This window comes from Lactuca saligna, chromosome 9, assembly GCF_052625555.1.
Source record: "Lactuca saligna cultivar CGN05327 chromosome 9, ASM5262555v1, whole genome shotgun sequence".
Classification (NCBI taxonomy): Eukaryota; Viridiplantae; Streptophyta; class Magnoliopsida; order Asterales; family Asteraceae; genus Lactuca; species Lactuca saligna.
This window is the reverse complement of record NC_136425.1, coordinates 26173402-26199549: the sequence shown is the minus strand read 5'-3', so window position 1 is coordinate 26199549 and position 26148 is coordinate 26173402. Positions and strand designations below refer to the sequence as shown.

General features: G+C 31.2%; 2 protein-coding genes across 2 annotated transcripts; both read right to left on the bottom strand.

Moving 5' to 3' along the window:
- Nucleotides 1-5256: 5256 nt before the first annotated feature.
- Nucleotides 5257-7313, bottom strand: LOC145017840 (protein AUXIN SIGNALING F-BOX 2-like). The gene is made up of 2 exons (XM_078975798.1): nt 6738-7313; nt 5257-6593 (listed from the first exon to the last, which is right to left on the bottom strand). The coding sequence occupies exons 1-2, from the start codon at nt 7187-7189 to the stop codon at nt 5294-5296; spliced, it is 1752 nt and encodes a 583-aa protein (XP_078831924.1). The 5' UTR covers nt 7190-7313; the 3' UTR covers nt 5257-5293.
- A 2642-nt stretch (nt 7314-9955) lies between these two features.
- LOC145014317 (uncharacterized) lies at nt 9956-11536 on the bottom strand. The gene is made up of 3 exons (XM_078972698.1): nt 11358-11536; nt 10273-10769; nt 9956-10144 (listed from the first exon to the last, which is right to left on the bottom strand). The coding sequence occupies exons 1-3, from the start codon at nt 11525-11527 to the stop codon at nt 10071-10073; spliced, it is 741 nt and encodes a 246-aa protein (XP_078828824.1). The 5' UTR covers nt 11528-11536; the 3' UTR covers nt 9956-10070.
- Nucleotides 11537-26148: the final 14612 nt, after the last annotated feature.

Genomic DNA, 26148 nt, shown 5'->3' with positions numbered 1-26148 from the left:
GTGGGTTTGTAGTGAGTTTTCCATTGTAAAAGTTCATGTATAACAAACTGGTTTGATAGTGAATCAAGCTGTTCAAGTTGGTAAATTATTTGCTCATAGTTTTTTCACTACCCTATAAATACCCCTTGATACCTCAGACGAAACCTAAGAAAATGTAGATGTTTTTTCTGGCAATTTCTAATGTTTTTCGACGATTTTTAAAGATTTGAAGAATGTTGTTCGAGTCGTTTATTTAGTTTAGTAAGATTTACAAGTTAGAATTTATTTTTACTATTTTATTAGTTTTTAGCAATGTCTTGCTAAAAACCCTCAATTTTAGTTTCACACAAACAGATAGCTATGCATATAAAAATTTAATAGTTTATAACTTGTGATTGTGTCTAGTTTTATCAGTTTTGTACTTCATAAATGAGGTTTTACAATTCTTTTTTGACCGATCACCTTGAAATAGCTTTTAATCATTCCACTTAAACAGTTTTTGAAATTTGTATTTGTTTTAGTTAACTGTTAATAAGTAATAAATATCAAATTGGTTCCACGTTGTGATTAAACTGATTTTAACAAGTTTTAATGATTCCGAACTTATGATAAGTATTGAACTTTACTAGGAATTTAACATAGATCTTAATATTGATTTTCTAATTTAATTAAGAGCTTGCTTGAGTAAATTAGTAAAAAGTTAGGTTTAACTTAAAGTACTTGTTTTTGGTTAAATTAGCTGGTAAAAGAAAACTGATAGAGCGTGTTAGGAACTTTCATTTTTCTACTATTGAACTTTTATAAGCTTTAATTTATGCAAATTTAATTTTCTGCGTATATATTGTTTTTGACATAAAGACATTGACATTTAGATTGTGTGTCTAACATAAAGACATTGTCATTTAGGTCGTGTTTGTAAAGTTCAATATAAATTAACTTTGTAATTGATAAATAGGAAGGTTCTAAATGACATGAAGTGTGGCATAGCGTGGAGGCCAGATCAAGCCTCAAGTCATATCGAACCTTAGTGAGTCATCACGTTTTAGAAGGTGTGACAATTTTATGCATATTAAAAAAACAAATCACATAATTATAGAATTATAATATATCAAGTTTTTAAAAGTGTTATATTAACACTTAACATGAAAAAAAGTAATAAGAAACTCAACTGTTTCATGTCTGAAAAAAATACAAAAAAAAATTAAAAAAAAATGCCGTAACTCTTTAAGGTGCGCCTTGACACATTATTTGGATAACACACTTAACAAACATGTCTTGGACGTTTTCGAAACGGCTACACCACGTCTCGCGCCATGGCACACTAAAAACCCTTAATTTAGTTTATCTAGTTTATTTAGTTTTTAGCCACGTTCTTGCTAAAAACACTCAATTTTAGTTTCACACAAATAGATATGTATGCATATAAAAATTTAATAGTTTATAACTTGTGATTTTGTCAAGTTTTATTAGTTTTGCACTTCATAAATGAGGTTTTACAATTCTTTTTTGACCGATCACCTTGAAATAGGGTTTAACCATTCCACTTAAACAGTTTTTGAAATTTGTATTTGTTTTAGTTAAGTGTTAATAAGTAATAAATATCAAATTGGTTCCACATTGTGATTAAACTGATTTTAAGAAGTTTTTATGATTCCAAACTTATGATAAGTATTGAACTTTACTAGGAATTTAACATAGATCTTAATATTGATTTTCTAATTTAATTAAGAGTTTGCTTGAGTAAATTAGTAAAAAGTTAGGTTTAACTCAAAGTACTAAGTACTTGTTTTTGTTAAATTAGCTGGTAAAAGAAAATTGTTAGAACGTGTTAGGAACTTTCATTTTTCTATTATTGAACTTTTATAAGCTTTACATTATGGAAATTTAATTTTCTTCGTATTTATTGTTTTTGACATAAAGACATTGACATTTAGACTGTGTGTTTAACATAAGGACATTGTCATTTAGGTCGTGTTTGTAAAGTTCAATATAAATTAACTTGGTAATTGATAAATAAGAAGGTTTTAAATGACATGAAGTGTGGTATGACGTGGAGGCCAGATCAAGCCTCAAGTCATGTCGAACCTTAGTTAGTCATGATGTTTTAAAAGGTGTGATGATTTTACGTATATTGAAAAAACAAAACACATAATTATAGAAAAAGTGTTATATTAACACTTAACATGAAAAAAGTAACAAGAAACTCAACTGTTTCATGTCTGAAAAAATACAAAAAAGAAATACAAAAAAAAAAAAGAACTCATGTCGTAACTCTTTAAGGTGCGCCTTGACACATTATTTGGACAACACACTTAACAAACACGGCTTGGACGTTTTCGAGACGGCTACACCACGTCTCGTGCCTTGGCACGCCTTAGCACGCTCCATGATACGACTTTTAGAACCATGATAAATAAATTAATAATAATTAATAAACAAATTAAAATATTTTAAATAACAATTATTAATCTTATTAGTAGGTAATATAAAACTTGGGAATATTACATGTTAAAATTATAACAATTGGGTTTGGTGGTTCAACATGGTATTATAACATTGATTGTGTTTGTTCCCATTATTATAACACCAATATTGATGTATTTCCCTTGTCTTGAAGAATTCATGTTTCAACACAGTATTATAACATCAATTGTGTTTGTTCCTAACTTCCTACTATTATATCATCAATCTTTCACTTTGCTAAGTGTTGTAAATCAATTTATATCATCACCAAGAGTCACACTAGGATGTTGTCATTCACATCTTAAAGTATCTAAAAGGTGCTCCAAGTAGTGGTACTTTGTATCAAATTCATGGCCACCATGTGGTAGAAGGGTTACAGATGTTGGCTACAATGGTGACCCTACAAGTAGGCGGTGAACTAATGGGTATCGTGTCTTTATCGGAGGAAATATTGTTTCTTTGAAGAGTAAGAAGCATAATGTAGTTCGTTGTTCGAGTGCAGAGTGAGTATAAAGTTATGACACATACAACTTGCACATCCATGTGGTTGCGTAATCTACTTGGTGAGACTTGGTGTCCTCAGTTGAAACCAATGACGCCAAATTACCAACAATCAAGTATTTTATAAGAGCGCCATGCACATAAAAGTGGATTGTCATTTCACTCGAGAAAAGATAGAAGATGGAACGATCACAATTTCCCATGTCAAGGAAAGAGGTCAACTAGTTGATGTGTTCACCAAAGAGTTACCCTAGACCAAAGGGCTTCTAGCCCAATGATATCAGACGGTATCATTTTTCTTTGAGGTCGAAAGTTCAGGTCCCGACGAGAACATAGGTGGAATTAAGTGTTAGTTTAGGAGTAGATTATATATTTGTATTTGCCGGTTTAAAAAAAAAAAAAAAAAAAGTTACCCTAGAGTAGAATTAATTATTTTTGTAACAAGCTGGGCATGTCAATATCTATACTCCAGCTTGAGATGGAGTGTTAGAATTTATATGCGTAGAATGGGGTTATAGTTCTTTCTAAGTAGTGTTATCTTGATTTCCTTTCATAGTGTATATATATATATATATATATATATATATATATATATATATATATATATATATATATATATATATATATATATATATATATATATATATATATATATATATATATATATATATATATATATATATAGAGAGAGAGAGAGAGAGAGAGAGAGAGAGAGAGAGAGAGACTTTAACCTCTCTATCAAATGCAAGAAATATATTCAAGATTTTAGATTCGTTTAGCCAGAGGGATAAAATGGTCAAACCAAGAGCAATAATGTTATAATGTTTTGTACATGATCAATGATCGTTGTATGTTGCTTTAGGTTTGAGGTTTTAGTTTTTGGAAAAAAAAAAAATAATAAAAGATTGTCATGTTCCTTAATTTTTGTTAAAGTACCATGCACGAGAAACATATGCTTTCTTAAAAGAAACTACCAAACAAGAAACATATAATATCAATCACCCCTTAACCATTACATGTTACCATAAGTGGTGAAATTGTGATTGTTTTCATTGGTGTTTAATAATTTCCAAATTGACCATGACCGAAAAAATATCGAAGTTTTGTTGGGTCTTTGTAAGAACCATTAATAAAGTAGAGTCCGGTTGAAATTGATCATGTATGTATGTACCTTTTAAACTTTATTTGCATGATTTAAGCTTGATAGAAATCGTATTTGCAGGAAATATCAAAATCACTTATAATGTGTGGCTCCCTAACTCCCCACAAATAAGCATATTCAAAATGACTAAATATTCAAATTCAAAGGTATGCCACCAAATTGTTTCTCTCCTTCAGGGGATTTAGCCATTAGATTGTTTTTTTGGTTTCTAACTTTTTTTTTTCATTTTCTATAATGAAGTTTGAGAAAACGCTTATCTGCATGCAAAATATACCTTGAGGAAAGTTGTCAAAGAGGAGGTACAACTCCGTCGATATATACTTAATTTTTTTTTTTTTTATCTATAATCAATGATTGCTTCCATGATATTATTTGTATGATGTGATCATAAACTCCAAAAAGATGAGATTATGGAAGTTTTACTTAATAGAGTTGGATGGTATTAGTCGAGTAATATTTTGTATCAACGTTTCTATTTATTATACAAATAAGATACATTTGAAGTATTAGATGTATGTTTTAAGCAAAGAAAAGATAAAACATGAAAAATATATAAAAACTTTATGACCTCAAACTCGAATAATACATTTGAAGTATTTGATGTATTTTTTTTTTTTTTTTTTTTTTTTTTTTTTTTTTTCCATATGGTATATGTGGATTTTGACATTTTTATTGGAATGGAACAATAGACCATTTTTTTTGACCCGACCCAATTATTTTAACCAAATTGATATGACCTAATCATATAGTTGATCTACTACCCCAATATGAAAATTATCTGGATACGCCCTTATCGTGTAGCTCTTTGGATGGATGCACAATTTATACAGCCTTCAGTTCTCCAACAATAGACCATTTTTTTTACAGATCTATAATATTTTTCTAATTAATTTACCAAAAGATGGTAAAACTAGTTTTATTGTTAATTTATACATTAAAAAAAAAAAAAAAACACAAATTTAACTAGTTTTTGGCTTTTGCACACCTTCTTGATATAACCTAGAACACTTTGTTCACAAAACACCCTTCATAACTTTTTTTTTTAATAATTAATGATGTTTTGTAAAATATATATATATATATATATATATATATATATATATATATATATATATATATATATATATATATATATATATATATATATATATATATATATAGTTTGTTACCTTATTTATGACATTAGCCTTAGAGAGTCCATACGTGGGATGGAGAATCAGCACGTGGTCCATCCAATGCCTGATACATATACAAATTATCAACCTTCATATCATCATCTGGATATTCTTCTTCTTCTTCTTCTTCTCGGATATCACCTTCTTTGTTAATAACTTCAACATTCAAAGAGTCTATTCTCTGTGCAATCATCTTACATCCACCCAGGGTGGTTCTACATGAAGACATCCATACGGATCTCATACATGATCCATACTCCTCAAATAAACTACTGCAAACACCATCACCATCATCAAAATCAAAACCGAAAGGGCAATTAATCATCTCCACATTCCTTAGATTCTTGCATCCATTGAACAGATAATGCATTCCTGCATCACTCTCCCCTGCATCTGATACAGAAAGTGCCTCCAATTTTTCTGCGTACATTCCAATGTAGAGGAATACCTGGTCTGTTAAAAGAAGCCCTGAAAGGCTCAACTTTCTCAGATTCTTGCATGAATGTACGATAGCCCCAAGACCATCATCAAGTGGTTGCTGAGTTGTGTGGTCTGGCTGTTTTGGGGTTGAGATGATTAGTCTGAAGCAAGTGGTTTTTGGGCAGTTTTTGGAAAAAGAAACAAGGGTTGCGTTTGTCATTCTTTTGCAAAAGTATGTCAGAGACTTGAGCTGCTGACAACCGGTGGATATGGCAGTCAAACCCACTTCTGTTACACCAATCTCTGCTCTGCCATGGAATACCCTCAAGTCTTCAAGGTTTTTACAGGTGTAAGATACAACCTCAAGACCTTCATCTCCAATAGAATCTAGAATCCATAGGCGACGAAGCTTTGGGCACTTCTTTATGAAATTGATGAGCTCGGAGCTCTGGATTCCTGTAGCATATCTCATATTGACATGAACAAGATTGGGGCAGATTGGAGAAATAGCTCGTAGAAGCATAGGAGGAACAAGGTAGAAGAATGTGATGCTTTGGATTGATTTACACTTGTGAAATGATGATGATAGTTGAATGTAAGATTGTATCTCCAAGTGTGGGATGTTGGAACCAACACCCAAGTGCATCAGTTGAGGAGCTTTTAACAGGATTCTTCGGATGGTGTCAGCAGTCACTGTTTTGTTTAATGTAAGATTTGTGAGATTTGGAGATCTGGCTACAAGTCGTACGAGATCTGTGGGATTCACTAGTCCTTTAATGCATGAGATATTCAAGGACACGAGGGAAGATAAACTCTCAGGGAAGTTGCTCAGCCACTCTCCCCCGCTGTTATCTGTAACATCACTCTTTTCCACTTCCAATTGCTCAAGCATCCTACAACACATATATATGTATATAAACATATTCATCACAATTCTAATCTACAGAGTTCATTTGTTTTGTTTCGGATCATGAAAGGTGTAAAACCTAAAATTAAAAAGCAAAAAAATTCCAGTATAAGGTAATAAGGCGGCTTACGAGCAATTGGAAGCGACGGCCGAAAGACCAGTGATGGTGAAGCCACTACAGGAGCTCAAAATCAGAGACTTGAAGTAGGGAAAAGAAACTGAGGTCAGTTCGAGGCTCCGATCAGATACTACCATCCTTTTCAAACGGAGCTCCTCCAAGGACCGGCAATTCTTCGACATGGCTTCAATCCATGGATCGACGGAGCCGCCCCAATCCCTAGGGAACAATCTAGAGTCGGAAATATTGGGTTTGCCTCTCAGAGTTAGCGATCGGAGCATTGGAAACCTCGCGACGACTCTTTCAGGAGATAAAGCGTAACAATTGGCGACATACACGACGCGTCGACTGTATCTATCGACTGTGTACCATAATTTGTTGATCAAGGAGGCGGAATTGCGATCGCGATTGGAGGTAAGCCTATTGATGATGATTTCTACTACTTCTTCCGGCAGATGACTCATCTCTGTGACTACTGACTACGATTCGGTTGTTGATTAATGTTGCGATCAGCGATGAGAGAAATCGTAGCAACTTCCAATAGGAATCGTATGAAAACAGTTCTATTGGGAATCGTGCACAAACACCGGTTTAAACCGGTTCATGTTAAAAAAACAAAAACAAAAAACAAAAAAAACTTTTATAAGAAAACTGGTTAGGTTTTTTCAGTTTTTTAGAAGTGAGATTTTATTAAAAAATCAGATTTTTTCAATTTTGTAGAAAAATCGGCAAAATAACGTGTTTTCAATTATTTTTTTAAAAATGAGTCCCTAATCAACGGTTTGGTTTTCTTGTTTCAGTTTAAAAGAAACGGTTTTAGATGTGCACAACTAGTTTCAGTTCATTTTGTTCGGTGTAAATCGAGCCTCGGTCTGGTGGTTTTTCCAATCACCGGACTATTTAAAAGTATTAAACTTTAGAATCATATAATATTTTTTAACAGAAATTAAATATATTTCTATTTTTATTCTTATTTATCTTACTACACATGTAAAATAATGACAAATATCTTGAATAGTTACATTTTTTATTATTTTATATAGATAGGAAGATAAATAGAAAGAAAAAATATGAAGATATTTAATTTCTTTTTTTTTTAACGTGAATACCAAAAAAAAATATGTAAACTTAATCGTTATCCTAATATCACATAATGACATTCTATAAGAGAGAAAAAAAAAATGTGTTTGAAAAAAGAAAAGTTTTGGAACCATGGGTATTCAAATTATTGGTTTCTAAAAAAATGATATGTGTGAGACATGTTTAAACCAACTTAAAACCGAATCATGACCGGTTTTTCAAGATACCTTAATGAGACCATCGGTCTAAAACGAACATAGACCATACCGACCAATTTTATTTTTAAATTAGTTCAATCAATCTAATTGTTTACCTTCAGACTCTCGTATAAATATTTTGTTACAAAATAAATGTAAATAGAAAAATAATAATGTATTTAGTTCGATGATGTTTTTAAGTTTTATTTTATAACAATTTTTTACCGATTTTAGTTTTCAAACATAAACAATCACAAACTTATTATTTGTCTTGTTTTAATTTTTTGTTTACATAATATCTAAGTCATTGTCAATGATAAGACCATATATTTCAGATTTCAAACTTTTCCAAAGAAATTTTTGTATGATTACCTTATCACAAGTTTGTCTATTACCAAGATATTTTTATATATACTCTTATTAAGAGTTTAAATATCGTTTATATCTAACCTAAACTTTAAATATCATATTTGTCTATTTTAATGTTTTAAAATATCTAATTTAATCAAATCTATTTTTTAAATAGTTTCTATTATTTAAAATAAATAAATAAATAAATAAATTGAAAATAATACCCTAATCTTGTGGATTAGACCATAATACCCTTATCTTTTCTAAATCACAAGAATCCTTTTAGACAAGGCATATGACTGCCTTCCTCATGATAGTCGGTGTTTCGTCGTCTTCCTTTTCTGCATCTCGCCACTTCATTCTTGCAATCACTAATAAGCACCAACGAAGTATGTCCTTTTCCATACATCCCCTTCTTTATCTCAACAAAATCTACGTATATGCGTCTGGAATATCAAATTCTTGAAGCCTCTGTATCAATTTCACAACTCCCTTTCCATATATGCCCTTCGTTTAGGTATGACTCAAAATCACAAGCTTAATTTTGGTTTTGCATTTCTAATACATTTATACTACAACTCTACAAGTCACTATACAATGGTGTTGATTTCAAGTGTTGATGTATTTTCGGTACACATGTTTTGTTTCAAGTTCTTATGTATTGTGCTTTACATGCAAATGTTACTGAATTGGATGATGGATAATCTAAAAGTGTATAAAAAAATCAAGTATATTGTCAATGTTGGTACCGATGTTCAAAATTTTTGTTCGCATCTCCATGACTCCATAGTCATGCAGAATATGTTGATCCTCTACAAGTTCTAGTTCTAGAGGTATTGAAAAGAAAGTAAAAAAGAAAACAGTAACTATAAATCTTGCCAAAAGATCTCAAATCAACAAGGGTCAACAGTCATTTTTTTCTAAAAAGTTGTAAGGTTTTGATTTGTAAAGAATAAAGATTATCCCAAAGGATCATAATTTTAAGAAAAACTATACTTGTGCAAAATGTCCCAAACCAACTTGTTTTCAAGAAAAAAATATATTTATAAATGTAAATAAAGGTCATAATTTTACAACGTGTGCAACGTTTGACCATATTTTTGGATGCTATTTTAGAAAGTTGAATGCTATTTCAGGATTTTTCTTTTTTGCATATTTCATGTATTTTGTACTATTACATGTTTGTAATTGGACCATTTCCCTGCTAATAATGAAAAGCATGTGTATTTTGAATGAAGTCTCGTTATAAAAACTTTTTATATTGTTCTTTAATGTTATATAACCATTTACAAGATGTTCATTTTTGTGATTATCTTATCCCTATGTGTTGGTGGTGCAAAGTCAAAGATGCCTCAAACGGGATTAAAACCTGGGTACCGAAATATTGATCGAGGTCCATTTTGCATAGAATAGGCTTAATAATGGGCCGAACTCTACTAGGCCCGTTATTAGTGTATTGCGCCTTAATTTGGGCTTTCTTGGGCTGAACTCTATATCCCAACTTTGGTAGTGTGAGTGTGATGCCCTCACTCACATTGGATAAATAAATGGACCGAAAACCTTTCACATATTTATTTTGGTTTCGGAATAGTTATGAAATAATTAGAAGGATAACACAAGCAAAAATCCGACCTTCGAACGCAAGCAATATTTTACAAATGACTTAAAAATACAACAATAATGTACATTTTTGCATGTTCTTATTTTATGAACGATGCTATAGCATAAGCATTGAAAAATACTGCTCAAACTCTTTATCAATGGTCAGTTTCTCGGTGCCTTGTTGACCATCTGCATTCATTGGCATTAAATTAAATCAGTAAATAGCACAAAATACAACAACACACAGATGCATAATACTTACTTCGTTTGAATAGTTACAAACAGATCAATGTCAACATTAAGAACAATAACAATACCTTGGTTGACATTCCATCTTCCTGAGGAAAGTACAAAATTATCTGGAATGACATCATTGGAGCAAAAGAAATTTTCCAGTGCTTCTTCATCTTCCATTTGCTTGGTTTCATTTTCTCCACAATCCAATTCTTCTTCCTCAAAATTTTGAGACATGTAAAAATCATAAGAAGCTTCATCAAAGCTTTTTGTCTCTGATCTGTCTACAGAATTGACACTGGTATCAAAGACTCTACCACTCCAATTAACAGAAGAGGAAGAATGATGATCGTAGGGAGAAATCTTGAGATATGGAAGCTCGTTTTCAGAATCATTGTATATGGACATGACTGAGTCTGCATCTTCAAAGAAATTGTTGCTATCTTTTGCTGATTCTGTTTGATTGAATCTTGAGTGACTAATGTCAGACTGGAAGTTGGATGGAGAAACGCTCTTCTCTAAACATGTGTGTTTTGATACAGGAAGATTCAAATCTTCGTTTTGTGATTTTCTCTTGTTCCTGGCGTAAATTAGGGTTTTATCAGTTGAAGGAAACATGAAAAATGGTGTTAATGGAAAACAAAGAGCAGGAAACAACTAAATCCAGCGCATCAAATTGACTCGTCAACCTCCAAACATACGAAAACCATCATCAAATGTTATTAACAGTTCATCGGTAAACGGATTGAACGCTAGATTCCAAACTGGATCTGAAAATCGGTATTTTTCTTGATCTGACCACAGATTGATGTTGAAAACTCTACGATTTGAGTTCTTGAGAAGTTCAAAAGATAAATAAGAAGATAATATGGAAATTTCCAAAGTAATTCAAAGGAGAAACTTGATGGAAAATGAAAATACTCAAAGTATCAGTTGAGCTACTGTTTTCCCCTAATTTTTTTTATTACTCAATTTTGGATTGTCATGAAGTGAAAATCTCAAAAATCAAAAAGTTACGATGATGAACTCCATGAGATGAGATCTATAAATGAGCTACTTTTAGAGCTGTTGACACATTCAAGCATCGTCTTTTATGTAATTTGATTATAATGGAAAACGAAGATAAATCAGAGATGCAGTGGAATTAAAGATGTGGAAGTTAATTGACCTGTTAATTGCAGAAGGATCTTCGTTTGATTCGTCCATTTTAATGTTGGTATGCAGCAAAGCCATCAACCGAAAATAGAGGGAACAGCTCCCGATTGATCCTCGAATAGTGGTATGGTAAGAAGAAGCTAATGTTTGTTCAAGTAACTGACACTTTCCGATATTTTGCATTATTTCAAATACTTTATTACACGGGTCCTTACTTCTTACTTTATAATTTGCTTTATAAAAAAGGAAATTGCGGATAATTTTGGTTTATTCAAAAAATAAATAAATAAATAAATAAATTTTAAGTAATAAATTTGTTGGAAGTATTTATATATTACCATTATAATTGGTTGTAACAAGTTACACTCAATAAAAATGATCTTATGTAAATATTTGGAAGTTCGTTATTTAGATTTATAAAAAAAATTATCCAAATATAAACAAAACTAAAAAACAATTACCTTGATGATGCAAGTTCTTATTATTATTTTTTATTTTACCTTCTAATTTTGATTTGGTATAAAATTTAACCTAAATGGTATAAAAAAACTTCATATTTGACCGGTAAAAAACACATTGTCATTTTATAAAATTTTATTATTTAAAATATTAAATATAAAATTTAAAATTTACTATATACACGTGCAAAAATAAAGGATACATGCTAGCATACCAGCTCACCAATAAATGTGACAATCGCCATCCACGTCACACTAATTGTTTACACCAACAGGTGTCAACCGAAACACTTAGGATGGGCAAAAGTTATGTTTAAATCCTTCATTCTATTAAGTCTAGTGTTTTGTTGTCCAATCATCTTGGGTGTTCTTGACAATTCTTGATGTCAAAAGTTTATTAGAATCACCCACAAGAGTATTCTTGATCATATTTAGGAAGTGCTTAAAGATTGATGTCATAAATGAGTATTTTTGGTGAGAGACTACGTTTTTAACTCTCCAAAAGGGTTTCAAAATAGTTTTTTAAGTGTCTTCATATATGGTTAATTGGTAGGAGAATTCCAAACCTAAGGTGGTATTTCTCTTCTCAACAATGTATTTCGTCTTTTCTTTAAAGACTACTTTGGACCATGGTTGGAGGGTGAAACTAACTTTTTACCCCCATGTTATATTTCTACTGTTTTAAATCTATTTTTCAGCCATGTGGTCGATTTGGGTGGTGACTTAATAGGTTAAGTTGTCAAAAAAAAAAAGTCCTTAAAATGCATTGCTGGGAAATTCTGAAAAATTACCAATTTGTTCTTGTTTTGAAAAAAATCTAGAAAATCATCAAAAGTCAGATTGATGATCCGTGAACTCTCAAAGTTTTCATTTTGAGTCTTGTTTGTCCATGATTTTTCATAGGACCTGATATTATCCCTAACCAAGGTGAAAATTTTCTTTTTCACTAACTGGTCGGAAAATTAGTTGCATGGTCATGCTGTCAAGGTTCTAAATGGCGTGAGGCGTGGCGTGGCGGCAAGGTCAAGCCTCAAGCTTAACGAGCCATGACGAGACATAGCGTTTTTCAAGGCGTGATGTAAGGCGGCGATTTTGTATTAATTTAAAAGTATATTACCACATAAATATAAATTTATATTAAATATAACTACTTTTTAGAAGTGTTAGATCAATAACTAGTAACAAAATTTTAACAAAAATCACAATACTTGTATCTTCGATTAGAAAAGACATAATAAAGAGCAAAAAACTGTGTCTCAAACGAAAAAACACACGTCATAACGCGCCATATCACGCCTTGCCACGCGCCACGCCTAACAGCAACATTATGAGGCTTTTCGTAACGACGGAGCCACGCCTCATACCATGGCGCGCCTTTTAGAACACTGCATGTTGTCTTGTAAAATTCTTAGAAAATTGTAGAAAATTTGGTTGGACCTGTACAGTATAGTATAGACTAACTAAATATTGAATAAAGTTAAAAAAAATTTACGGGTTAAGTGGTGTTAAAATGGCTTTGAACAGATGGCTGTTACCAGTCAAAATCTGGAACTTTGTTCTAAATGTTCGTCTATATGTTTAGGCATTCTACTCTCAACATTTTTGTGTGATCTGTTTGATAGTCTCATAAAGTATACAATTGATGTCTTAATTCTATCATTCAATCCTTTTGTGTGTAAAATTGAGTGACTATAATCCTTTACCTAAAGTCTTAAAGCATATGATGATTTTTGGTGAATGTTGGAATTCTGCATAATAACTTTTCCCCATCTTGCGAGAGAAATAGCTGCTAATCTAGACATAATTGGATGATGCTCCAATCTCATGAAGTTCTAGGAAATCGATTCTATTTTCCAGAAAGTCCGATGTCATACCAATTAGAATTGTAGGTTCTGTTTAATTCTTAAAACACTGAACGGGGGTCGGGATGGGAAATTATAAAAAAAAAATAATAATAATATAAAAGTTAGAATAAAGTTGTATTTTTGAAACATATACTTTATTTGTTAATTGAATGTTATGTGTGGTGTTTAGGTGGAGCATTGAGAACTTCAAGTAAGTTCAAGACTTGGAATAGAAGGAGGATTTCACCAAGGCTAAAGGTGAGTTCATAGTTCAAACTCACTACGGTTGAATGATTGAAACGTGCAATTCGTAGATGGTGATTTGATTCACTTTAGGATGTTCATGTCATTACTTGTACCTGATGATGATATGATATTTGTGATGCTAATATATTCTTTATGCTAATGCCATGTTATGACCTAATTACTATGTTGCTTAAACTTTGATGAACTTTATGTATATGAGATGCTAGTTTAAGTTGCTTGAAAGAATGATTTATGAAAGTTATTTGATGTGTTTGTTATGAATATAAAGCATGTTTTAATACACACTTATATTGTATGAATTACATGCTAAACTTAATGTATAAATGACATTGTGGGGTTATGCATAAAGGGTTTGCGTAGTTCATGATCTTTGCCTAAAACCTTATTCAGGTCATTAAGGGTGCCTACTAGGTTGAAAGAGTACCTATAGGAAGAGTTATAGCCACAAAGGCTGTTAGTTTTCGGTCACACCCCTAAACCTGAACGACGGAAACATTCGAGGACGGAGGAAGTCATATTCAGTATCATAACAATCGCACAGTAAGGAAAGTACACACCACCATATTATATATTTCAAAAAATTTTACATGATTGTAACTATTACATGCTCAAAAGTTAAATACAAATCATGCTTCAAAAGATGTTATTAACGCCAGAGTGTTAATCCCCAAAATTTGTTGCAAACCTGGCTTAGCGGTTTCCTGAGAATACAAGTTATTTCAATAAAAAGTATCAACAATTAAGTTGGTGAGTTCATAAGTAGTGTTTTGAGAAAATGTATGCCATTCGAAAGTTCGTGTATGTTTCCCAAGAAAATCCGATATTTTCTTATAAATGTATGCAATGAGTATGAAAGATCGTTATATAAACCATATGTATTTGAAACAGGAAAAACCCTTATTTTCCTAAATGTGAAATGTATTCTCAAATGACCAAGACCGTAACCTGTAAAAAGAATGATATTTAGTCTTATTTATAAAACAAAACTGTAAGAAGAATGTATTTGTATGTGAAAAGAACTGTAAAAGTGACTTTTCCCGTGAAAACATAATACCATAATAATTGTCTATCCAGTGAGTTTTCATAACCATACTATCATATTTTTCCTGTAGCAACGTTCTTCAGGTGTCGAAATGAGATGACACTTGTCACCCAAATGACTGTAGCTAACAGTCAGGATGCGGGATCATTAGTCTCGTATAGATCTATACACACTTGTCACGTTCTCCGGATGAGAGATTCTGGTTATAAACAGGACTTATAGCGGTACCTTTAAAAGGTATAGTGAAGACGAATGTCTCACGGATTCTCAATTAAGTCTTGTATTAAAATGAATGAGTTTATTTCTAAAATAATTATCCGTTTCAACGATATTAACAAAGGCATAATAGAGATTGATATGTTCTTGTGAATACAAAATGTTATAGTTGAAATGTTTGCTCTTGATATGCTATAATATGCATACTTATAAACAAAACATATTTCATTTATAAAGCATGTTGTTTTCCAAAGAGTGTAAAGTTGTGTAGTGAGACATTTTGCATGATGATAACTTCACAAGATAGTTAAAACAACAGTATGAAAAGTATATCAAAGATTGACGTTTCACACGATTTAGTCGTGTGTTTACTTGTATTCCCCCTTGAAAGCATTTAAAAAGGTATTTTAAAACATAGTTATAGGGGTGTGAACTCACCTGATAGAAGTGGTGAGTTGGAGAAAACGATTCTTTGTTCGGGCAACACTTCAACTGGAAAAAGTCGATTTCTCGGGAATCTCGGGGGTGTCGGGACTTGCATCGTGAGCTATCGGTAATATTGGGGCTTCAAGTTAGCTTATAGGGGCTTAGAGAGGTGTTTGATGGTGAAAGAGTGTAGAGAAAAGCAACCAAACTCGGTACCTTAGCCTCCCTTATATAGTGCTGGGAGGCACCACGAATGCAGGGCGTTCAAACGTGCATCATGGCTTACGAACTTATGACTTGACAGATGGATGGGACTGGCTCTGGGCCCTAAACGTGGGGCGTTCTCTGGGGGAACGCATGGCATTCCCTCATACCTACCTCGGATTTTGTGCCCCGATCTTGTAAAATGCGTTACTTTTGCGTACGAGCTCCGTTTTCGACGTTCTTTATATGCACGCGAATGTGAGATTGCACTCCACATCTCTAATTTACACTTCATCAGCTAATTTTGATTTTATTTTTTATAGTATATTTTTAACGGGTCGGGACCGAGAAAATCTGTTAAAAATCCATAACTTCTTCATCCGATGTCCATTTTCGTCTGTCTTTTACCGTTGTAATACTATTGAAGAGACCTTCAATTCTCGTTTAGGTTGTATTGGCTAAAAATCGCTTGATCTCTATTTCGAGTTTTTAATTGTCTACCGCTATATCCAAAACTTCAAAAAATCATAACTTCCTCATACGAAGTTAGATTTGGGTGTTCTTTTTATGTACGTTTACGGTTTAATGATATCTACGACTTGCATTTAGATACTTAAGGCTAAAAAGTATTTTATTGAAATTTCAAATTTTATGCTTAACATTGTTTTACCGATATTGCCGTGGATCTTCGATCGGTCATAACTTCTTCGTTATAACCCGGATTTTAGCGTTCTTTATATTTTTGAAAACCTTGTTACAATATCTACCACCTAGTACATCCCAATTATGGTTACTAAACAGTTTATTTTTGACCTAATTCTTGCTGGTGTTACATCACCCCCCGTTAGAGAGAATTTCATCCCGAAATTCGCATTTTGACTGGGACTTCAATAGTTGAGGAAAGATGTGTGTACATCTGTTCCATTTGATCCTCTTGTTCTCGAGTGAATCCAAATCCCAGTATGTGTGTTCCAGCTAACCTTCATTATCTCGTTTGTCGTTTTGATCGGTAGAGGCCGTGTGAATTTGGGTTTGTTTGACTATGTTATCTAAATGCTAGCATTGCTTACTCGTAAAAATAGGTTAGCTTTGCCTCGAAGTTCACGGTTGAATTCATACCTTGTCCATCTATCATCGCCTTGCATATACAAGCCGCATACATACTTTGCAGTGATAGGTTAACCATATTCATTCCTAGTCTCTGTATCTGAACTTGACTCGTTGTACACGTGCTATTCCTAAATAGTTTGTCGGTAATACTTCGGGAAAGTAGCAAAGGATAAAGTACTCCTCACATGAGTGCTATGGGATTTTGAAACTAGAAACGATTTGGGGGTTGTGTCGGGTTTGTCATTATAAATCAATAGAGTTTCATTAGCCAACAGTGAAAGTGAAGGGTCTTTTCATAGCTCATGCAATTAACATGGCGACGACCAAGCCAATCCATTTCTAGTAGCTATTTGGGAACTTCTTATCGTAACAGATGTGAAGTCGATCGGGAAGAGTGTTCATTAGTGGGATAGTGCGTTCTACATATGTGTTTTCAGTGTTTTAATTTTTCTTTGTTATTACTACTATGAATATTTTGCTTAATGATTGGGGTGCTTGTTTAAATAATTTTTTTTAAAAATATGTGACTCACGAAACACATCTCCGATCCTATTATCAAATGAAGTGCATGTAAATGAGTTATCGAGGAGAAACGTACCCGTAAAATCATGAGATCTGCAATGGCTTCTTCTTGGCCCATTGCGAATACCCGGCCTCCTCCCCCAGCATTCCTGTTGTTTGCTTTCGGGCAGTCCCTCCGGAAGTGCCCCGTTGCTCCGCATTCATAACAATTACGGTCAACTCTAACATTTGTGGTTGGAGCGGGTGGTTGGATTGGTTCTCTACAGTAGCGGACGGTGTATACCTTACTGTTGCACCTAATGCAATGCATTTCACGGCAAGGTCCATGATGACGAAAGTTGCATCGGTTGCACTTAGGCTGGTTGTCATATCCTTCACATGTCTAGATCTTTTCAACCATGATATAATTTCCCTAAAACTTTAGCATGTATCTTATTTGGTGTTACTACTTTTGTATTGTTCTTATATTATTTTGTTTTAACATATCGAGTAGAGCAATGATGCTTGAGTTTAGGAAGAATGCCAACTCTAAATCACAATTAATGGTTCTATATCTAACAATAAGTACCTAACAGCCATATATTCTCTATCCCCTATATATATATATATATATATATATATATATATATATATATATATATATATATATATATATATAACTTGGTAAATAATTATATACTATGGCAATATGGTGTAATTTGTTTATTAATTTGCTTTTAGTATGCATAAAGATAATTTAGACAAATATACAATCACTAGTTAAAGCCAACGTCCCTTAGTAATTAAAGTGACTCCCAGACCATCATGCCTGAAAATGGCCAACATTGAACAAAATGAAAAATATGATGTTCCATTTGAAACAAAATATATTGTGTCAAGATTGAAAGAAAAATTAAAACTTAATGTCAAAATTAAAAAAAAAATGAAAACTAAATGTCTTTGTGGGAAAAAATTTCAATTTTGACATGTCAACATGTCATGTCAAAATGCCAAGTCATCAAAAAATCGACATATTACCATGTCACGTTAGCATGCAACCGGCTTGACCGGTTAAGTGATCAGAATTGTAACAAATTGAAAAATACGGTGTCAAATTTGAGACAAAAATAAACACTGTGTCAAATTAGAATTTTGGTGTGAACTTAGTGGCTTTTGTACTATTTACCCATATATATATATATATATATATATATATATATATATATATATATATATATATATATATATATATATATATATATATATATAGAGAGAGAGAGAGAGAGAGAGAGAGAGAGAGAGGGAGAGAGAGGGAGAGAGCTAAGTTGAAATATATATATATATATATATATATATATATATATAGAGAGAGAGAGAGAGAGCTAGGTTGAAATATAGATTGATATCTATTGTGTTGATGTGCGGACGGTGCTATTCTATGAGAATGACAAAAAAATGTGTTGTTTGATAATATGAATACGTTCAATTTTACATAACTATTGTTATTATCACGCATTCTCACTAATTAAATCGTCTATAAATTTATTATACACTTTGTTTTAATCTCATTTTGTCGGAATATTTATTGAGTCGTATTTTGTGAAAATGAAAATGAGTGAAAAACGATGCGTGAGAACAAAATTAAATAAGAATTATTTAGAATGAATGAAAATGACAATAGTTGTGTGAGGTTGAACGTATTTACATTACTAATCAATATATTCTCTTATTAATTCTCATACAATACCAGTATCCACACGTTCGCACAATAGTTATTCATTCACATTATAACCTAGCCACATTCACACACACACACACACATATATATATATATACATATATGTATATGTATATATATATATATATATATATATATATATATATATATATATATATATATATATATATATATATTGGGAAAGGATAAAATGAGAATACCTAAAAGGTTGAGAACGCGAGAACACTTTTGTGTCAATCATTTTATAAAGGTAAATTAGACATTTTTCATTTAAATTAAATTTGAACATATTAATTTAAATTATGATTTCCTTAAATCTAGCGGTCATTAAAGTAATTACCTAAAAAGCTAATTAATCATTTTTTTCTTTTTTCGTTAATAAATTTTTTTTATCAGTTTTTTTTTAACATGGCTTTTGAATATTCATACATTTTTTATCTAACTATTTAAAAAAAACAACATTTTTTCAATTGATTCATACAAAATCTCTTTTAGAAGTGAATAGTAGACAATATAAATTTACCAATTTATTAAATTATTTTTCTTTAATCATATTTTTATACAATTATATTCAAACATGAATAAAATATATTGTTGTTTATGAACACAATTGTTATCATAAATGAATAAAACAAAATACAAAAAATAAAAAATCAAATACAATTGTAACTGTAAAAGATTAAAACACTTCATTTATATTCGGAAAACAACAAATAATGTGATGAATAAAGTACTAACGCTATATTCATAAATGACTATATATATAAAGCAATTATATTTATAAATGATTAAAACACCTCGTACTCGTATATATAACAATTATCTTCACAAATTTTAAACACACTCAAGAGAAGAAAAAAATCGCAATAAGAAATATGAAAATAGAGATCCCAAGTGCCCATCTAAACCATGAAAATTCATCACGTTCATTGCACTTCGTTCGTCGTGTTACATAGTGAATAAGTCAAAAAAAAACAACAAATTAATACCCAAACAAAAATGATTATACTAAAATACAATTGCAAAACCACAAACCTAATGTATTTCCGGTCATTTTAATAATTAGTAAATAAGCTTATAAATAAATCACTTGCCATACATTATTCCAAATTATAATTAATGGTTTAGTCATCTATGATTATGTAATCATATTCCCTGACATCGTACTAAATCTAAGATTAGTAAAAGAAAAACAAACACTAATAATAATTCCAAAACAAAATTTTAATAATAATACTTCAAAAAAAGAGATCAATCGTGGAAAAATTGAATGAAATGTATCAAAATAAAGTTAATATAAGAATAGAGATTTTTGGTTTTTATGAACATCTACCTAATTTAAAAAAACTGAGAACCAAGAGATGCACCAAAAGACAAACATGTTGATTCCGATTTTCTTAATTCACAACACCCAAAACAAAATGCATCAATTCAAGATACACAATCGATTAACTTAGTAATCAATCCTATGATATTGATATTGTAAAAATAGATGTTAACTAAAATCAATGACACCAAGTTAGGTGGGCCTTCCAAATTTACAGAATTAAAAATGAAGAAAATATCGGTGACGGGAAGGACGGCAGAATAGGTATGATAGTCAGCGGCCCTTGGGTGTAGGGAGAATTTGACGAATGGCGAGTCACAAAGAACCCTAGTTCCTCAATTCTTTTCAAATTTGTCGTTGGGAGAAAGGAACATTCTATCACTGTGATTAAATGGGTTGGGGTGATACACACACCACCATGGTGTGATGGTCCGAATAGAACTGCGAAAAACGATGGCTGAGGGAGGAAGAGATCATGGTATGTAATCAGCGGCTAGAGCAGAATCAATGCAAGACCAGAGAAGCCGACTAAACCATAAAGCCTTGAGTTAGCGGCTTGACATGGTCTGATTGGGGCTGAGAGAGAGATGGTGTGATGGAGGGAGGTTGTGAGAATAAGAAATTGTAGAATGCAGACGATGAGGCGGTTAATAGATTGAACCCTAGGTATGTAGATAGAGAACGAGAAAGAGGTGGAGAGGGGGGAAGTAATTTGAACGGTATTAGGAGAGAGATTAAGAAATTGTAGGAATGAGTTAAATTGCAATTTACCATTATAGCCTTATGACCTTTACAAGTTACACTTTAATACCAACTGTTTCTACAATTTACATAAATGACCCGTTTGATAATATTCTCACATCTGAATATTTAGATGGTCCAGATCCGTTCTCGAGTTCTCAACCTTTTAGGTGTTCTCATTTGGTCCCACTATATATATATATATATATATATATATATATATATATATATATATATATATATATATATATATATATATATATATATATATAGGATTAGGTTATTTTGTTTTACTAACTATTGTGTACAAGAATGCAAAGATCTGGACCAACGGATGGAATTAATCAATGAATATGATTTGAGAGTGTATGATATTACAATGGGATAACATATACCATATACTCACACAAATTTTAGCAAAAGAGTATTTTGGACAATTAACTACATTTATAAAAGGAAATTTTCGGATTTTTAGAGATAATTAATTCTCTTTAAAAATCTGAATTTTTTTAATTAATTTAATTTTAATTTTAACGTAATTTATAAACATAACCGACTTTATTATGTCAAAATACTTTTTCTTAGAATGATGTTCTTGCATAATTTTATTCTATTAGAAAATTATTGAAGAATAACAAAATTCTTGAATCCGAGATTGAAAAAATAACAATATTCTAATATATTCTTATACATCCGAACTTCAATACAAATCCATACATATTCTAACAGACTAAAAGTCTTATACATTTTAATATAATTATACACATTCTAAAAGATTATCAGCAAAAATGAATAAATTTCTTAAAAAATAACAACATTCTTAAATTGTGAGTATGATCAAACTTTATTTATTCTTCAAGTTATTCCTATTAGGTCTTCAACGCATTCTTTCATTCATTCTTATCACAAATACAACAAAAACTAATAATAGTTAAAAACATGTTACTTGTAATTAACTATCATTTTATATATTCTGGTAGAATACACAGAATACATTCTGACATAACACATAGATTTTATTCTGGCAGAATACATTCTGACATAATACATAAAAGAATGTTGTTGTTTTTTTCATGCAGGCCTGAACAATGAATAATAAGGTTGCATAAAAAAACTTCAATCGTAATGAACGGTTAGAAAAAATGAACAAGTCATAAAAAGAAACAAAAATAATAAAGTGAAGAAGAATGAAGTAGTTCAAATTATAAAAATTGATTTTGCTGAAACATAACACTTCAATCAGTTACACATTGACACTCATTGCCAAAGCAATACAACCCAATATTTCCATGATAAAAAAAAAGGTCAATCATCAAAACAATAAAGCACATGAAAATAACATCATCGAATATAAGCATCAATTATCAAAAGAGAAAACAAAAATAAAGGATATTAGTATCAAAACTAGTTTTCTACAAAAAGACAGAACATATGCATGAATTTAAATTAAATAAACAAATCATTTGAAAGAAAGCAAAATTCTTCTGTAACTAAAGTTCCAATAATCCTATTTATATTATTACCTTGAGCCGATAAATGTTTGTTTCTCTTGATCTCCTGAGTTTTTTTTTTTTTTTTTTTTTTTTTTTTTTTTTTTTTTTTCAATTTCCTTTTTGTCGGCATCTTTGATAAGCAAGGAATAGTACAAAATTTTAAGAAAGAGACCCAAGATGAAAAGATGAGACGCATAGGTTATGGCCGATGAAAATATCAATAGCAGTCATGTCGGAATTAGAATCGTCAAAAGAATTAGTGAACCGTCTTCTATGTAATCATGTTGGAATAACATCCCCGCGCCAATGTTTTAGAATGTACTTTTTAGGAAGTTGTTCAATGCCATAGTACTTAAACACACAGAATATGTGTCTGCATAAGATCCCGACATGTTTAAAATGCATACAAGTACATTTGAATGAACCGTCTTTTGTTGATTGTGTGACCTGTACAATGTAAGATGAGTAAGGATAAGTTTTTAGTTGTAGGTATTTAGAAATTAAAATCAAAGGATAAAATGTACTATTTTTTTTTGAAAAAGAAAGATATACCGTGTATTCAGTATCTCTTATAAGATAATCGTAATTATATTCCTCGTCTTTTTCATCAACATCGACATCAATTGGTTGCGTAGTGGTTATGTTGTTTTTTTTTCTCCAAAACGATAATTGTTTCCACACCGTTGGAAGAAATCACATTTTTTTGGAAACAATTATCTTCTGCTCTTGATATCTCCTTCTAAACTTGATAAAAAAAATCTTGCGCATATATACTTTTGAAGCATGAGGTTCATTCGGACTACGGGTAATGAATTTAGGAAAAATATTGGCAGTATTAAAATCATTGAGAATTTGATTATGTCTTTGTCATGACTGAATCAAATGTCATCATAAACATGATAAGATAAGAACCGGTTAATGTAGTTGTTTGGAATGACCAATTATGACTTTCAGACAGTGATGTAGTTCGCATAAGACCAGACATTGGAATGTGCTTGAAAAATGCAGGAATCCAATATCTTCGCAAACCATACATGGTATTCATCCAAATGTTATCTGTAATTTTAAACTCCTCTAACATCGTGTGCCATACATTTTCGAAGTTATGTTGTTCCAGCTTAGAATTCCAAATTATAGAGTGAAAACGCTTGCGAAATTTTTGATTGGTGGCTGCATCTTCAATTGATAAAATTTGTATAAATGTATATTTAATGAGAATGAGTAAAGTATCTTGTAAAGAAATTGATTCTGTCATAATTGAGGTAAATCATAATATATCTATGACAACAAAGTAAGGATAATAGTCTTTATGTGTATACCTTATTTGGCAACTTCTTAGTAATATGCCACATACATAACCTATGATGTGCCAATGGGAAAACGGTATCAATAGCTTTCTTCAAAGCTGGATCTTGGCCAGATATAACCAATTGAGGTTGTTTTCTAAAAGCTTTCAAAAAAGCTCTAAGCAACCATTCATAAGAAACTCCATCTTCTTTACTTAAAAGTTCAGCACCAAATGTTACACATTTTTTGTGGTTATCAATGCCAGTGAACGGAACAAAAACCATATCGTACCTATTAAAAAAAAATATTATTTTACATATCTGAAAAAAAATCTATTTGTAAAAGTATTAAAGAATAGAAATACTTATTCATGTTGAATGTGGCATCGAGTGATACAACGTCTCCGAACAAATTGTAGTTATACTTTGTTGTTTCATCAGCCTAGAATAGAGCATTCAATCTTTTGATCAAGACTTTATACTTAAAAGTAAATGATGGGACATTTTTCTTCTTGTCATTCATCTTGTCAACAAGGATTTTCACGTCCCTCCCATCTATGTAACAATTAAGATTTCTCCTAGTATTCTTGAAATCAGATTCCAATCCACCTCGAACCGAAGGACCGACCTGCAGAGCACTATACAGTCTATGTGCTTTTACAGGACCAATATTTTGCGTTGACATATTATGAATGAAAATTTCCTAGGAATAATCAGGTTTTCTCTTTGAACGAGATAAATATATATTGCACTTGCTAAATAGCTCGTGATTGTGTTGTTCGACAAAATCACTCACGACATATTTAAGAGTACCTGGAATTATATCTAAAACAACTTTTGCTTTTCAATTCCTCCTAAATAAATCTTTTCTTCTTTGAGTTTTATTATGTTGAATGTCCAAAGTATCTACTTTACTAGTATTTGGATTACCTTCCCGATTGCATACCAAATGTCTATATGTAATAATCTCATTTTTCGTTTTTTTGACTCTTCCAAGCCTGACATCAAAGCCAGATTCTAATGCATAGTTTTTGTACATTGCTACAACTTTGTCATATGAATCAAATTTCGATGTTACTTTTGGTTTGATATCGTCTGAAACAATCGGGATCCAATATAATGTGCCACCAGGTGAAACGTAATCATGTGTATCATGATTACGTTCAGTTTAAAATACATGAAGAAAATAATTATTCTGACAGAATTAAAATAGTATGTAATAATTTCAATATCCTGAACTGAATTTAGTACCTTTAGTGAAATCAATATTATCCTCTATATCTTAATCAACCAAATGATTTTCGTCTTCTACATGATTTGCATCCTCTATATGTTTAATCAATGAAAACACATTAACATTTAATGTTAAACATGTTTCAACAAGTATAAAACCTGATAGACAATGAGAAATTAAACAAAAGATTCAAAACTTTACCTAGATTAGGATTACTGCTTTCTCTTATTTCAAATCCGCCATCGTTTAGTGTATCATTATCAGGAAAATCGAAATCTTTAGTTCCATCTTCATCATCACTACCAAAATATTGTTCCTGAAAAATATGAGTATTGACATCTGGTACTTCATCACCCACAGCTATGGAATACGAAAAAATAAAGTATGATAAACTGTCATAGAAAAGAAATAGGGATGAACACGGATACTATGCAAATTAAAAGGCTTGATCCTAGGGATCATTTGATAAATAAATAATGATTCCGATTTGATTTTGTTTTAAAACATACTAAAGATAAAAAATATTCATATCTTACTATATTAATTACTAAACAATATTTTTTTATCTTAAAAAATAATATGCAAAACAATTTATTTAGTACATAATTCCATTAGAATGTGTAAACATGAATTATAAAACTCTACATATTGTATTGTCTGTATATTATTCTATTAGAATAATATGTATAAATGGCTAATAAAAGTCTTTAATATGTAATATTTTCAAATAATTCCACTAGAATGTTATATCAACATGGATGACAAAAAGACTTGAATTTTGAAAATGTTTAAGTTAAAATCGTTGTATTCTCATTGTTTACACAATTTATTGTTGACATTATGTGTTTTGATTTTATGAACCGTGAAACATATTTTCTGAAATGTATTGAAGAAGTTTTTTTTATATATTCCGTCAG